At 35.2% G+C, this 12,105-nt stretch overlaps 1 protein-coding gene across 4 annotated transcripts in view; it reads right to left on the bottom strand.

Annotated features, from left to right (window-relative positions):
* Window positions 1–12,105, bottom strand: part of Togaram1 (TOG array regulator of axonemal microtubules 1) — a 59,928-nt gene that overhangs the window by 34,914 nt on the left and 12,909 nt on the right. For all 4 annotated transcript variants that reach the window (XM_021179077.2, XM_021179079.1, XM_029484612.1 and 1 more), the window contains 4 exons: window positions 9,745–10,041; window positions 7,860–8,122; window positions 7,042–7,280; window positions 4,111–4,208 (listed from right to left, as the gene is read on the bottom strand). In XM_021179077.2, the coding sequence (XP_021034736.1) occupies window positions 4,111–4,208; window positions 7,042–7,280; window positions 7,860–8,122; window positions 9,745–10,041 (897 nt within the window). The remainder of the gene's footprint in view (window positions 1–4,110; window positions 4,209–7,041; window positions 7,281–7,859; window positions 8,123–9,744; window positions 10,042–12,105) is intronic.

Below are 12,105 nucleotides of genomic sequence, written 5' to 3'. Positions count from 1 at the left end.
AAAAACCAAAAAAAAAAAAAAAAAAAAAAAAAAAAAAGAACTCTGTGCCTGGAATCATGCTTAGCAGACTAGATTTCTGCCCTGCAGCTTAACTGCTGAGAGATCCCGCTAAGCCATTTAATGTGTGTAAAATGAGAAGGAGAGTAAAAACTTTCCCAGAACTGTCACATGAGTTAAATGCAGGAAACTGAATGCTAGACATAGTGGCATGTGCTTAAAAGCTCTAAAGCCTGGGATGCTGAAACAGGAGAAACACTGTGAATTTGAGGCCAGTATGGGCTATATACAAAAAGCTTACGGCTAGCCTGGTCTATACAATGAGGCCTTGTTTTATATATCCCCTCTCCCTGGGATTGGGGTGTGAGGGCAAATACACATAAAGAACTTAATATACTGCCTAGCATAGTGCAAATACTCAAACAATATTATATCTCTAAAATGTACTAGTATTGTTTATGACCCTTTAACAAGTAGCAAAAAATGTACTACTTGTTAGCCATTTTCCTGTTTAAATCATCTATACTCTACCACTTCTGGAACTACAAAATACTTACTAAATAAAAATTCCTATTCAGTAATTTTGCATCCCTGCCGATTTTAATACATAACTCCAATATAAAACAGTAAGCAATAATATACTTCATTTTAAGATAATGCAATACTTGGGGCTGAAGAGATGGCTCAACAGTTAAGAGCACTTAATGGTCTTCTAAAATATGCAGGTTCAATTCCCAGCAACCACATGGCAGCTGACAATTGTTTATAACTCTAGTTCCAGGGGATCTGATGTATTCACACAGACCTACATACAGGTAAAACACCGGTACATATAAAGTAAAAATAAATTGTAAGAAATATAATACTTTAATGAAAACAAAATAACTGGAAAAGTGCTGGCTGTTGAAAGCTGAGCTAGGAAGAACAGGAAATAAAAGGTTTCAGCTAAGTTTACAAAAAACTGCTTACACTAACATGGCCCTAGATTAGATCTCCAGTACCACATAAGACAGGCATAGCAATAGCAGCACATGTCAGTTATCCCAGAACTTGTGAGGTAAAGCCAGCAGGATCAGATGTTCAAGGCCACACAGCAAGTCAAGACCACCTGGCTACATGAGACTTCTTTCAAAAAACTAAAACAAAAACCTCATTTTAAATGATAATGGACTTCCAGAAGGAACTGAATTTTTAAATTCTTAGTTTTAATAGTTAATCTAGCTATTAGACATTAGTAGAATATACTGGATTTCGGTAGAAATGTTTCTACTAATGTTTGGCACTGAAGGTATTGGAAAAGTCATTTAGGAAATTCAGTATTATTTACAGTAAAAGATAAAACATACAAGGAAACAGTCCCTGGAAACACTGCAGTAAAGGCATGCTGTCTTTATCATCTTTATACCACTTTTGGATTTAACTTCACACAATGCCTATTCTGATCAGTATTTTTTTCATGTTTTACAATAAACAAAAGTACTTTTGTAGGAGTCACTTACAAACAAACTCAATCACTAACAAAGCAAACTCAAATGAAAATGATTCTAAACATTAGCTATTTAATAGTTTGACAGACTGTTAAATTTATCAAGGATATCTTACAGTAAACCCAGTAATAACAGTTGTTCTTAAGTTTGTCACTAGGAATCCCCAAGATTTGATAAGAGTACTGATTTCTTTTCTTTTCTTTTTTTTTTTTAAGATTTATTTATTTACTTATTTATTTATTTAATGTATGTGAGTACACTGTAGCTGTCTTCAGACACATACCAGAAGAGTGCATCAGATCCCATTACAGATGGTTGCAAGCCACCATGTGGTTACTGGGATTTGAACTCAGGACCTCTGGAAGAGCAGTCAGTGCTCTTAACCTCTGAGCCATCTCTCCAGCCCCGAGTACTGATTTCTTATCATAAACAGGAGTTCACTAGGTATAAGATGTGGCCTCAGAATCTATTCCCATGCAAAGATTAAATATGTATGGAAATTATCAAATATTTATTAATTTTGGAAAATACAATTTATTATACATAGAGGTAGGTATGATTATAACCAATCGCTGATTGATATAAATTCTGCCTAAGTTCACAAAAGTAGCAGCAGAAAGGAGCTCAAATCCAGGCTTTAAGTCAGTTATTTTTTCCAATCCTAAAGTAAATGTAGAGTTCCTGTTACAGCTAGATTCAATCTAGGAATCAGCTGCCTCTTCAACCCTGTACAAATGTATTTAGAATTATAAATAATGTTAGGATGCTCAGAATTGAAAAGGATTAAAGAATTCGTTTAAGACTGTCTTCATGTCTCTCCCTGTAGTGATATATACTAGTGGGAGCCTGTCAGGTACTTTTTATGTGCTTAAGGCTCCATTACTCTTCTCCAGCTCTTTATTATCAGATTGAGAAACAAAGTTTCAAAGTGTAATTTGTACATGGTGTAACTATTACTATACATTAATTTGGAATTATAGGGGTGGTCTTTAATACACTAAAGCTAGTAAATAATGATTCTGTATGTTGAGTCTATATCTCAGTGTTGAATATTAGCTTTTGCAAGCTAGAAAGCCAAGCACTCATTTACGTCAAGTATTCAAGATTAGGATAGGCACTTGGCAGATAACTGAGGAAAACAATCACTGGAAACCAAAAATCTGAGAGTTCTCTGGACTCAGTGGCACATGCTTGTAACCTCAGCATTCAGGAGGCTAAGTGAGAGGTACTGCCAGTTCTAGCCAGCATTACATAGAGACTACTTGAAAATAATAATACTAAAAAGAATTTGAGATTCAAAGAAAAAATATAATTGCAGTAGCATAAATGAGTGTGTGGCTCAGTGGAAGAGGACTTGCCTCAAATGTAAACGGCCACACAAGAGACCAAACACATATGCAAAAATCTTATCTGCAACAAAACATTATAAAACATATAATAGTATCCAAAAAAGGTTAATTATCAATCCTGTCTGTGATAGAGACAGCACCGGAGCCAGTGGGCGGGATGCGTATACATCTCATCCACAACGAGTCTGAGCAAATGCTGAAGGATAGAAAGTGAACTGAATGTGCTCCGAGTCTAACTGATCTAAATCACTGAGTCGAGTGAGCTGATAAAAAGAAAGAAAAATGATAAAATGAACTAGGAAAGGTCAGCAGGAGCCAGATCGTTGGAAAATGGCCAATATAGTCAGTTTACAATGGGAAATGGATTATGAGTGAAACAGACTGAAACTGTGCAGTTGAGCAGGCTAACCAGGTAAGAAATAAGGAACTGTGAAAGCAAGCTGTGGTGATGGGATTAAAAATGATGCAACTAAAAACAGAAAGTTAATTATCTTATAAATACTCATATATGGGTAAATATAATGTAAATTTAGAATGTTAGGAGTTTTTACATTGAAGTCATATAAAAATATAGCCCAGTTTGGTGTAATTTAACCATGATTCAATATAGTTTTACTAATCATCAAGAAAAGTCATATCCAGGTTCAACTTTTAACAGACTATAGTGTAAATAAATATATATTTTATATAATATAAAATATAATCATTTTTCAAAATGATTACTAATTTCTAAATGTATTTCCTGAGAAATATTTCCTGAGAAGTGATAATCTCTGGGTCAGAAAACTCTAACACAGGCATACAAATAAATTTATTATTATTAGTTCATGTACATGTTAAGAAATAATAGTTAACTAGTATCAGCTAGAAGTAACTAGATGAATATATTTATTGAACCTTGGTGTTCTCAAACTGTTACATATTAGAATTACAAAGGGAGCTCTTGAAATGCTGACAGTCTGGTCTCAATGCATACCGACTAAACAAAAGATCGAATGGAGGAATCTGGCATATCAACACCAATGACTGAGTCAAGGAAATATTTTTTTCCCAGTCAAAGCCATGTTATTCTCATTAGCATGGTTTTTAAATGAGTTATGATTAGTTACAAATTGTTAAGTACAAAAAACTAAATCTAAGATGCATTTGCTATCTTTTTTTTGTATTACAAAACAATCATATTCTTTTGTTGTTGTTGTTTTGTTTTTCGAGACAGGGTTTCTCTGTGTAGCAACAGTCATATTCCTTATAAAGCATATTCACAAAACACAGAATACCTGCACTGGGACTCTGTTCAGCAGCATGGGAGGTTTTCTTTGCAGAAGAAAGTCTTGTTGAACAAGGTTTTGATCCAAATGTTGGAAATATGTCTGACCTAATGAAACAAAGTAATTTCAATAAACATTTACAATTCAGAACTGTGCAACACTCATATCACTTATTGTATATTCTTTCCCTTAACTTATTAGCATTCTAGGTAAACATGAAAACAAGAATGAAAAAAATATGGCTAAGCATATTTGTTGTTTGTGTGGGGTCATTTTGTTTTGACTTTGAGACTAAGTCTCACTATGTAGTCTTGGCTGCCCTTCAATTCACTATTAAGACTCATAGAGATCCATTTGCTTCTGTTTCTCAAGCGATGAGATTAAACTTGTATATGGCTATGCTAAGTACTTTTGACTGCCTGAACCATAAAGGAATTAAATTATCTAAATTATCTTCTAAATTACTATACACATGTAATCTGCCATTATGTAGAGAGAAATAAGAGACTGGACTGTATTACAAACAATAACAGAAACTGAGTTTTGCAAATACCATTTTCTAAAAAATTTTCTCTGCTCTACCATTTATATATTATAAAGGCCCCCATGCCTTGCTTTAACAAGAAAGCAAACCTTCATCATTAAATAATACTAAATCTGGAATGCAAAGAAACCTAGTAAATGTTATAATACAATGAGTGACAGACATTTCACAAAGCAACACCATTTACTAACTAGTTACCATGTATATTTTCCATTGGTCCGATTAAGAAATCAAATTTAGTAAAAAATTTTAATATTTATTTTGTGTCCACAAATGTATGTGTATATGTGTGAGTGCATGTGTGCAACAGTGTGCATGTGGTGGTCAAAAACTGTTTCTTTCCTTCCTCCATGTGGGTCCTGGGTCTCAAAATTGGGTCATTAGGCTTGGTGTTAAACACCTTGATTCTAAGAGTCATCTCGATGGTTTGTTTTGAAGCTTTTGAAAGAGTCATTTCTCTAGACTACTAGAAATGTAAAATCATATTAAGTATATTTTAGTTGGATGAAAGAAAAATCTTCATTCTAAAAGTATGGTTTTCAGCACTGTTTCTCTTTCACCTCACTGAGAGATGACTTGTCTCAGGAGATAGTGATGTTCTTTGCTCATGACTCTTGAGGCAAGACACAAGTTGTTTAAGAATAATTATTCTATACTCAGGAAGCTGAGGCAGGAGAATTCCAAGAGGAAAGCCATCCTAGACTACATTGCAGCCTAGACAGCTTGGTAAAACCATTCAAACAAACAAAAACAAAACAAAACAAAACATCCCCAATACATAAAAGGGCTGCAGAGGGAGTCAGGATTCCATGCTTGTTGTCTAGCAGATGTAAGGCTCTGTCTATTCCCAGGATCATCCACATTCCCCCAAATGAATGTATTCCACAGCTGTGAAACTCAAAGTGTAGAAATCAGAAGTTCTTTAAAGGTAACGAGGTCAATTTCATCTATAAGAGCTCAATACTTGAAGAAAATAACTGGGACATAATTCTAAATGTTGCAAATATAAAATGAATTTCTCTTCCCAATTGGTTTGAAATTTTTAACATTATTTTGCAACTGTAGGAGATACAACACAAAATTTCATCTTTTTACAGGATCAATGAAGGACATTAAGTCAAAAAGATCTAAAAATTACATGTTTAATGCTCATTGTAAGTTGTTACTTTGTTAGCATGCTAGATCCACTATGTAAATATATCCCAATATTCTATCTAAGTAGGAACAGTGAAGGAATTTTCAGGAATAAAAGGTTTCTGAGTATAAGTTATGATTTAAGTTAAAATGTGAAAGAGAAAACCATAGGATAAGACAAATTTCTAAAATGAAACATAAAAATTCTTCTAAATTCTATTATTGCTGATATTTAGGCAGTCTCTACTTCTACTTGAGAGAGGTATATCAAATTGAAGATAATTTTAAATTTGATAAATTTACTTGTGATAGCTGTATATTAACAAATAAAGCCAAAAGAAAACAAAAGACATCAAATTTTAGCAAGAATGAGCAACAGTCATAACTTCCACATTACCGATAGGAGTATAAAATTATGCCACCACTTAGAAAAACTATTTAAATATACATCTATCTACCCACATCATGGCATTTCTACTATTGACTTTCAGCCCAGTCCTAAATAAAGGGAGAATTATCTCAAATGAAGTATTCTGATACTATGAAGTCACAGAAATTCCCAGAATCCAAGGTGAGGTCACTTTTTCAGAGAAGAGGTTTTCTGGGAAAGCAGGTATAAGGTAGCCAGGACCTGAATCTCAGAGTTGTTAATGTAGGCAGATCAAATCCTCACTGGGCTAAATGATCTACAAGCATGGAATTCCAAACTTTGTAAGATAATGAAAATATCATTTAAAAAATACTGGGGCAACAGCTGGGCCTACCCATAACTAGAGTGAACTTGTGCTGACCTATAAAAGTCAACTGGCAAAAAAGCAAATGATCCAGAAAAGAGCTAAGGGATAAAGAATGTTAGAATAAATCTTAGGGAAGCAACTAAAGCATTTGATACAAGGTCACACTCTCTTTCTATCCCTACTCCACTACAGGTAAGTAAGGTGCCGCTGGTAAAACTCCACATTGTGTTTTAAAGGTATTAAACTGTTTAAAGCTTTTAAACTGTTTGTTTTGTCTGAAATGTGGTCTATATAGCCCTAGCGAGCCTGGAGCTTGTTATATAGACCAGGATAACTCAAGCGCACAGAGATCTGTTTGCCTCTGCCTCCCCAGTACTAGGATTAAAGGCATATGCCACCACATTCAGCATTTTTAAACATTTTAAGAACTAAAAATTAAATGGCTTTACTTCTTTTCTAGATAGAATGTTAGCAGTCTAGATTACAAATTATAGGTGAATATCAACATGTCAGAAAATAAAGTACATTATTCTCTTCCCCTGGGGCGTTGTAGAAAGAGAAGAGGTCAACGATTCTTGGCTATACACTCCACTTTCACTGTAAGAGCTGATGTTTGGAGAGGAAGCTCGGGATGGGGAGTCAATGGTTAGCTCAAGCTTCATGGCAGAGTCGGGACTGTCAACATCAGAGGTGCTGCTGCTGCCACTGAGTTTGGCTCTTTTCTTAGCTGCACTATTTCGAAGAGACCTAAGAGAGCTCTGCATCTAGGAAAAAGAAAAAGAAACAACTCATGGGATCAATTCTTATACACACACACACACACACACACACACACATATATATGATCTGGCCTTAGATTTTTGAACTTCATTAATTAGCCAACTCTCCATCTAGTACAAACAAGATAGATGATGTTATACGCACAAAAGAAAAATAGGATTCCATTGCTTGGGTTAATAAACAACCTACAAGGCTTTGAAGTGCTGTGAAGACACTGTTCCACTATTATTAACCATGAAGTCACAGACTATAAGTAAAAGAAGTTCATCAGCTACTACAGCTCCTTCCACATTCTAGAGAGAGTAACGAGGAGCAAGCCCCGTCACAGAATGGGACATTTACATGAAATCTGCAAGGGCTCCACGTCAAAGTAATGGATCAACGTATGGAAATTCTAAAGTGAGCTACAAGTGAGTTATATTCCCAGCCCCCAACAGAAATTATTTTCATAAAGAAGAAAAACTTATGGTATTGAAAAGTACCATGCTTCCTCTTATGAGCTGTCTATATTACAAAATATGAAAGGGTTTTTTAATGACTTAAAAATGATATTTAGTTCTCACCTCTTCCTGATCCAAATCTTTATCTCTGAAATTCAATTCTGAAAGATCAATTGTAAGATTATCTTTTTCACTTTTCCAAATATCATCAGGCTGTTTCTTCATGTGTCCCATTGTGCTTAAGTCAGCTTTATCAGGCAAAAGGCTTATCCCCCTTGGTATGGGAGGAACAGGTTTTGTCCCATTTAGGCCTCTTCGGGAAGAAGGTGATCTCACCAAGGCAGGTGTAAGTTGAACTGCAGTAGTTTTTTCTTGAAAATTTTCTCCTGCATTAAAAACATATATATTTTATTTTCTCATATTTTCATAGGAAGTGTATTTGAGTCATAAGTATTTAGAATATAGTAATTTTAAATTAAAGAGTATGTTACCTTATATTAGAGACTATTATATAAAATACGATGAAATGAAAGTATCACTATTCAACAAAAAAATAAGTACATGAAATCCTTCATATTATATAAAATACTATATATTAAGCTACATTTGGAGTTATCATAACTAATATTTGTTAATGATAAAGTCCAAAATAAGCCAGAAAGTTGACACATTTGGTCTCATTTCATTATACAAACAGTATTTCAGTGGCTGGTATATGTTAAGCAGCATTGGAAACTGGGAAGAACAAACTAACACACGCACACACACACACACACACACACACACACTTAAGATTTTTAGGGATCAAACTCAACACTTCATATATACTAAGAGCAAGAGCTCTACTACTATGTTATACCAACAGACCAAAATCCTAATTTTTAATATGATATTTGATCTCATAAGGAAAACAAACAAATTAATAGAAAGGTATGAAGGGTCAGTGTGAAGAGAATATTGTGATATAACAGGCTGAGTAGAAAACCTTATAGTTATAAAGTGAACTCTAGGTTTGTGAGTAACTCAAAAGCAGTAAATCTTACCTCAGAGGCTGAGGATAGAAAAGCATGTAGGATATAGGGAATGCCTTTAAATCCTTTAAACTGGATTTGTCTGAATAAATTTATATGCTAATGTCATGACTAGGGTGTAAGATATTATTATTATTATTAATTGGTTTGTTTATGTGTTTTCAAGACAGGGTTTCTCTGTGTAGCAGAAGCCTAGCTGTTCTGGACTTACTTTGTAGACCAGGCTGGCCTGAAACTCATAGAGATCTGCCTGCCTCTACCTTCCAAATGCTGGAATTAAGGCATGTGTCACCATGCTCAGCAAGGTTTAAGATATTAACAGAGAATATTTTAGTAACAAGAGAAAATTTGTTACAATCTTTTTTAAAGCAAATAATAAACATTTTCAATGAATGTCAAGCACATGAAAAGGTATCATAGCAAAATATGAAGGATTTTTATATTTTCAATGCTAAAGACTTGCTAGTAGGCCCTTGCAACACGTTCCTTTACACTATAAAGAACTGTCTCTTTCCCAGGTCTTTTTTTTTAAACTTTTAAAAAAAGATTTATTTATTTATTTATTTTATGTATGTGAGTACATTGTCACTATCTTCAGACACACCAGAAGAGAGCATCAGATCCCATTACAGATGGTTGTGAGCCACCATGTGGTTGCTGAATATTGAACTCAGGAGCTCTAGAAGAGCAGTCAGTGCTCTTAACCACTGAGCCATCTCTCTAGCTCTCTTTCCCAGTTGTAAAAAAGTATCTTAAAGTGGCAATATAAGTAAAGAAATGGCCATTTCAAAGCAATTTTTTACTGTTTCTTTGCTCTATTAAGTATATTATTATGTACTTTTCTAAATATTTGCAGGCCAGAGGAAAAACATAATTAGCTAGGTTTTAAAATTTAATAGTGTTATATATTAACTTCAAAGCATTAGTTCAAACATAAATAAACTTAATAAAGCACTGATCTTCGCCATCGTTCTCACCTGTAGGGTCAGATGATTTCTGGTTGGCAAGCTTTTTCTGTGGACTTGGCTTTGACAGTCCTTCGAAGCTCTTAAGAGGCCAAGAGTTTGAGAAACTAATGGAATTATCTTGAGACTTCTTTGGTGATACAGAAAGAGGAGATGTGTGCTTTGGACTAGTTCGAGGTGATGAGAGAGGATAGGATGGAAGGATAAAGGATCCTGGACTTGCATTTGAACCAGAGTATGAAGAAGTTCGTTCTGATTGACTACCAAATGTTTGCTGTGTCTTACTGCCAAAATTAATGCTAGAATATACTGTAATAAAACAAAGACAGTATGTTATTTACATACACACATCCATCATCTCAGAGTTCAAAGGCTTTTCCTCTTCCACATTTAGATCCCCCAAATAGCATTTCTGGTTTTGTATGGTGCCAGGAAAAAAGCTAATTAATTTTGAGAAAAACACTTCATATCTTCAAATACAAAGCTTTCTTATCCTTCTGAAATTTTCTACTACATTGGTAGTTATTTTCTTCTTGTAATTTTCTAAAATTGTATATATATATATATATATATAAACATATATATGCATTTATGTTAAATACATATATAAAAAGAATATTTCTAGTGAATCTTTGTTCTCATTTTAATTTTGGTGGACATATTTCCATATCAATGTATTTATTCTTTGAGCATATGTCTATTGTACCTTTCCCATGTTTACAGTCTTTCCTTAAGCAAATTATCTACCATGGAGCTACATCCCACCCATTAACAGCACTGCCCCCACCCTGACACACACACACACACATAAAGCAGCATTTCAGAGGAAAAAGTCATCTGATTGCATCTCTTTATGTATTTAGTCCATGCATATGCATGTGGAGAACAGTTTATGTCAGCTGTGGTCCTTAACTGCTCTCCACTTTATTTTTGGACTAGGCTGAAGTACTCTGACAGCAACAGACTGTATTAAACAGAGGAATCACCCTCTGTCTTACCAACACTGGCATTACAGGTGCACATTCCTGGGTCTGGAATTTACACAGGTGCTAGAGACTGAGGTCCACATGCTTACAAGACAAATTATCAACAACTGAGCCATCTTTCCAGTCCCACCACTAAAATTCAAATAATAAGTTTTTCCTATTTATGTTGATGGCAATTATTGGTAAGTTTGATTTAATTCTATTATCTTGTCTTTGTTTCTGCATTACTTCAGTCCTATCTTTTGTTTTTGTTGATTGGGAAGCTGCCTTCAAACTTACTACATAGCCTATGCAGGCCTTTTAACTTCCTACTTCTAGTGGTACCTTCCTAGATCTGAAATTAAAGGCATGCAAAACAGGCACAGCAGGTTTTGTTTGTTTGTTTGTTTTTATAATTATGGTTCTTGGGTGAAAGTCAGAGCCTGTGTGTCCTAAGCATGTAGTCTCTGACTCAGCTACCACAAGTGTCAGACCAAGTCCTACCACTACCTGTTTATGTCATCCTCTTACTCCTCTATGTATTTTGTCCTTTTGTAATTAGGGTCTTGTGGGGAAACTCTGCTAATTAAGGTCAAAGTCCACCTCTAAGCTTGGCTCAATATGGACTGTCAGGGCTTCTCCTCTCACCTTGTCAGAAGCAATACCCACCTCTACCTGAGAAGCCTTAGATTACAAGATCAACTCCCTTTCTCCTGATAAAAACCTGTTTAGTTAGCACCTAAGATTCCTGAAATGCTTTCCCATGGTAATGAGGCATTTCAGTACCCTAATTCCTCAGCCAATGACCTTTGCTCATCCTGGATGTTCCTACCCTCAGTTCCCAAAACTTTATAAGCCTTGAATCACCCAAAGTAAAGTTCTATCCTTTTAGCCAGACCCCGTGTGGTCATTCTTCATAGGTATACTCACAGGGCTTCTGTCTGCCCCCTTTGCCCACCTGGACCTTGTTATTCAAGGATCCACCAGGGTGGAAAGAACCACCCTGTAGCCTCAGTTGGCCCAGACTTCATGTTTATGTCATGGCAATTCTCCTGCCTTGTCCCAAGTGCTGGGATCACAGGCATAAGCTACCATGTCCAGTTTATATCTTGTCTCATCTGAAATGACCTGTCAGGAAATTATATAGATCCTAAGAAGACACAATAAATTCCATGTAGCTTTAAAATTTAAACCGGGCGTGGTGGCACATGCCTTCAATCCCAGCACTCGGGAGGCAGAGGAAGGTGGATTTCTGAGTTTGAGGCCAGTCTTGTCTACAGAGTGAGTTCCAGGACAGCCGGGGCTATACAGAGAAACCCTGTCTCGAAAAAACAAACAAACAAACAAAAAACGAAATAAATGCATGTGCATAGTACTATTTAATTAATGTTACTTTTTTTTTTTTTTT

This window comes from Mus caroli, chromosome 12, assembly GCF_900094665.2.
Source record: "Mus caroli chromosome 12, CAROLI_EIJ_v1.1, whole genome shotgun sequence".
Taxonomy (NCBI): domain Eukaryota; kingdom Metazoa; phylum Chordata; class Mammalia; order Rodentia; family Muridae; genus Mus; species Mus caroli.
The sequence above is the reverse complement of the archived record's forward strand: the minus strand, read 5'-3'. Positions and strand labels throughout refer to the sequence as shown.